Source organism: Perca fluviatilis, chromosome 12, assembly GCF_010015445.1.
Source record: "Perca fluviatilis chromosome 12, GENO_Pfluv_1.0, whole genome shotgun sequence".
NCBI lineage: Eukaryota > Metazoa > Chordata > Actinopteri > Perciformes > Percidae > Perca > Perca fluviatilis.
The window spans coordinates 31834390-31838130 of NC_053123.1; the positions used below are offsets into that span (position 1 = coordinate 31834390).

Below are 3741 nucleotides of genomic sequence, written 5' to 3' on the forward strand. Positions count from 1 at the left end.
GACTGCAGGTTTTGAGCCCCCTAAACGGTTACTTTGTTTACTTCTTTTGGGGCATTGTCTTTCATATTTTTTAAACCTACCTCTTCTAAATAATGGGTGGGGGGTGTCTTGCATGTCCCTTGCATCTCCCCGCACCCCGAAATCTACGCCTATGATCCAGAGGAACGGGAATCGCCAAAGCAGCAGGATGCGCGCGGCGCTGCTGCGCACATTTGGCACATGTCCCTGCGGGGTGGAGCGTAGCGGGGCCGCCTCTCGCTTTGCGGTCTTGTTTTGTCAGCCTCACAACAGACAGACAGACAGAGAGAGAGATAGAAAGAGAGAGAGCAGCAGCTGCAGGAGAGCTGCAGCCCGACGACACCAACCGGTGAACGAATCCGTGGATGTTATTCCCAGTTCCCCCCCCCCCACCTCGGATCGAGCAGAGGAGCGGGGCGCAGTCAAACGCCTAAAAGAGAGGGGAATATTTTTGTGCGCAGCTTCCAGAGGAAGTGTTTGATATCCTGCAGAGGACTCAATCAGAGGACACAAGAAGTGGAGTCCTTCAGGCTGAAGGGGAGGGTAGGGGAGGGGGGGGGGGAGGTTTGTGATCATCGCTGTCCGTCCCAGCGTTTGTCCTGCAGGAGAATTGTAACCGTGGAGCTTCTTCGTGGCCAAATGGATGCGAGTGCGTGCGGGGAATACTAATGAACGGCGCGCTGCGTCCTGCCGAGGCGCACCGCGTCCCCTGCTGCTGCTGCTGCTGCTGCTGAGGGTCACAGCAGAGCCGATCAGTCTCACAGAGATCACAGGGGTCTGCGCCCCCCAACCTTTAGCACCAGAGACTAAGTGAGTGGGATCTGAGCGCCAGTGTTGCTTTTTTCACTTCCTGGATAAAAAAAAAAAAACCTCCCCAAAAAAACATGGGCAACAGCTTCTCCAACATCGCTGCCTTCCAGTCTCTTCACATCGTCATGCTGGGCCTGGACTCTGCGGGGAAGACCACGGTCCTGTACCGACTCAAATTCAACGAGTTTGTGAACACGGTTCCCACGATCGGGTTCAACACGGAGAAGATCAAGCTGAGCAACGGCACGGCGAAGGGCATCAGCTGTCACTTCTGGGACGTCGGGGGCCAGGAGAAGCTGCGGCCCCTGTGGAAGTCCTACAGCCGGTGCACCGACGGCATCATCTACGTGGTGGACTCCGTGGACGTCGACAGGCTGGAGGAGGCCAAGACGGAGCTGCACAAAGTCACCAAGTTCGCGGAGAACCAGGGCACGCCGCTGCTGGTCATCGCCAACAAGCAGGACCTGCCCAAGTCGCTCGCGGTGGCGGACATCGAGAAGCAGCTGGCTCTGCACGAGCTCGCCCCCGCCACGGCGTACCACATCCAGCCGGCGTGCGCCATCATAGGCGAGGGGCTTCACGAGGGCATGGACAAACTGTACGAGATGATCCTGAAGAGGAGAAAGTCCCTGAAGCAGAAGAAGAAGCGGTAACGGCTGCTGGATTCTGTGGACAGTGTTTTTTTCTTTTAAGGAATTCTCCGGGTTCTGCCAGTGTTGCCCCGCACAGGTTTACTTTGCAGTGATTTTAAAAAGAAAAGAAAAATGATCCTCGGTTTGGATTAACGCTGTTCGATACGGAAGATGATTAGGGCCACATGTGAAAATGTATTTGAGTTCTGAGTTTCAAGTCAGAATTCTGAGGGGGAAGAAAAGTCCAATTTCTGTCTTTAAACTTCTGAGAATTCTGACTTAAAAGTTGGTCAGAAAATGGTGAAAAAAAAGTCAATCACTGTTTCCCAAAAAGCCCGAGACGACGTCCTCAAATGTCTTCTTTTGTCCACAACTCAAAGATATTCAGTTTACTGTAACAGAGGAGAGAAGACACTAGAACAATATTCACATTTAACAAGCTGACATCACACAAGTTTGATTCTATTTTCATACAAAATGACTCAAACTGATTAATCGATTATCAAAATAGTTGGAGATTAATTTAACAGTTGACGACTAATCGATTCATCCGACTTTAAACTTTTAAAGTAGGAATTCTGACTTTATTCTCAGAATTTTGACTTGAAGTTAAACTCAGAATTATGAGTTTAAAGCAAGGGCGTAACTTTGGGTTCAACATTGGGGGGTGGGGGGGGATTTGAGCTCTCCAACTATCTCGGGAGGTCCCGGGATACGTCTGCACGTATTGAGAAAAAGCGTCAAAGAAATTGAAAAAATTGTCAAAAAATAAAATCTAAAAAAGCGACAAAAATGTCAAACGGCGACAAATATTGAAAAAAAAAAAACTTTAAAAACTGTCAAAAAGAACTTTGAAAAAGTCCAAAAAAGATCCGAAAAAAGCTACAGAAACGTTGAAAAAAAGCGACAAAAATGCCTAAAAAAGCAACAAAAACTTCGGAAGAAGCCCAGGTTGTAACCAAATTGTCAAAAAATAAAATCTAAAAAAAGCGAGAGAAAAAAAGTACATAATGAAGAAAAGGAACAAAAACTTTAGAAAAAGCACCAAAAACTTCAAAAAATAAATAAAAAAAACCTCAAAAAGGCGACAAAACCCTTAAAAATATTTAAAAAATATCTGAAAAAAGCTACAGAAATGTCTGAAAAAGCTAAAAACACTTCTGTAAATTACGCCTACTGTTTAAAGTCATAATTCTGTCTTTAAACTTTAAACTCCAAAAACTATATTTTTCCACATGTGGCCTTAATCGTCTCCCGTACGTTGACGCTGTGAAGCTCTGCTGGATGACGCTCCTTGAGCACAGGAAGCTGTCTCAGTGGCGGCAGGATAAAAAAAAAGGACATTTATAACCAAAAAAAAGACTAATTAAGGAACTTGAAACGACTCTGCAGCACGGAGGGAAAGAGAACATGGAAACAGGCGGGCCTGTCTATCTGCTGCTTTATCCAGGACTTTGGACACCGTTTGGACTCTGAAGAAGACGCTCACTGAGGACTTTTAATAGTTTTCATTTCCACCCACGGGTTTCTGCTGTGTAAACACACGTTTTGATTTTGCACGTGGCCTCGGGTCCCTGGCGCCCCCCCCACCCCCCCTCCGGCTCAACAGACAAATGTGTAGTTTCAGTCGGGACGTCCCGCGAACGGTTTATTTCTGTGGGGGGGGCGCTGAAGTAGCCTTTCCTCTGTGTGCTGGACTGACTGGACAGACTGTCCACTACTTTGCACTTTTTATTTCCTAACAACCAGTAGAGAAGTACACTGTATTAATAGAGGAGCAGATCCAGGTGCTTTATGTACTAAGAAGCCAAAATTGAAGTATTTTTTGAATATTAAAAGATTTTAAAAAAAATCCATGATTTTGGTCTTTATCAAATCATAACAGAAGTTAAAGGGTAACCCTATTTTCCTATGTGTTTTTGTGTCTAAGTGACTGATGGGAACATCGGTCCAGTATTAACCCTTGTGTTGTCTCCACCGTCGTCCATGAACTTGAAAATTGAAAAATGCGCTTTGTTTGGAACTTTTTCAGACTTTTTTTGACGCTTTTTTATGCTTTTGCCGCTTTTTAAAACATTTTTGTCCCTCTTTTCAATGTTTTTTTTTAATTCATGGTCAATAAACCTAATAAAATGACATTATACCTAATTTTTGAGTTTGAACAAAAGCTGATACTATGAATTATTTTGTCTAATAGAATAGTTAAGATCAGATTATGTTGAATGAATCACAGACTGGTTTATGTCAACGTTTGGTCAAGTTGCTGTTTTGAAACCATTTA

At 45.0% G+C, this 3741-nt stretch overlaps 1 protein-coding gene across 1 annotated transcript; it reads left to right on the forward strand.

The window, feature by feature from the left end:
* Positions 1 to 215: 215 nt before the first annotated feature.
* LOC120570643 (ADP-ribosylation factor-like protein 4C) lies at positions 216 to 1863 on the forward strand. Its single transcript, XM_039819121.1, has one exon. It carries the CDS (start codon positions 903 to 905, stop codon positions 1479 to 1481), a length of 579 nt encoding a protein of 192 aa, XP_039675055.1. The 5' UTR covers positions 216 to 902; the 3' UTR covers positions 1482 to 1863.
* The last annotated feature ends 1878 nt before the right edge of the window (positions 1864 to 3741 follow it).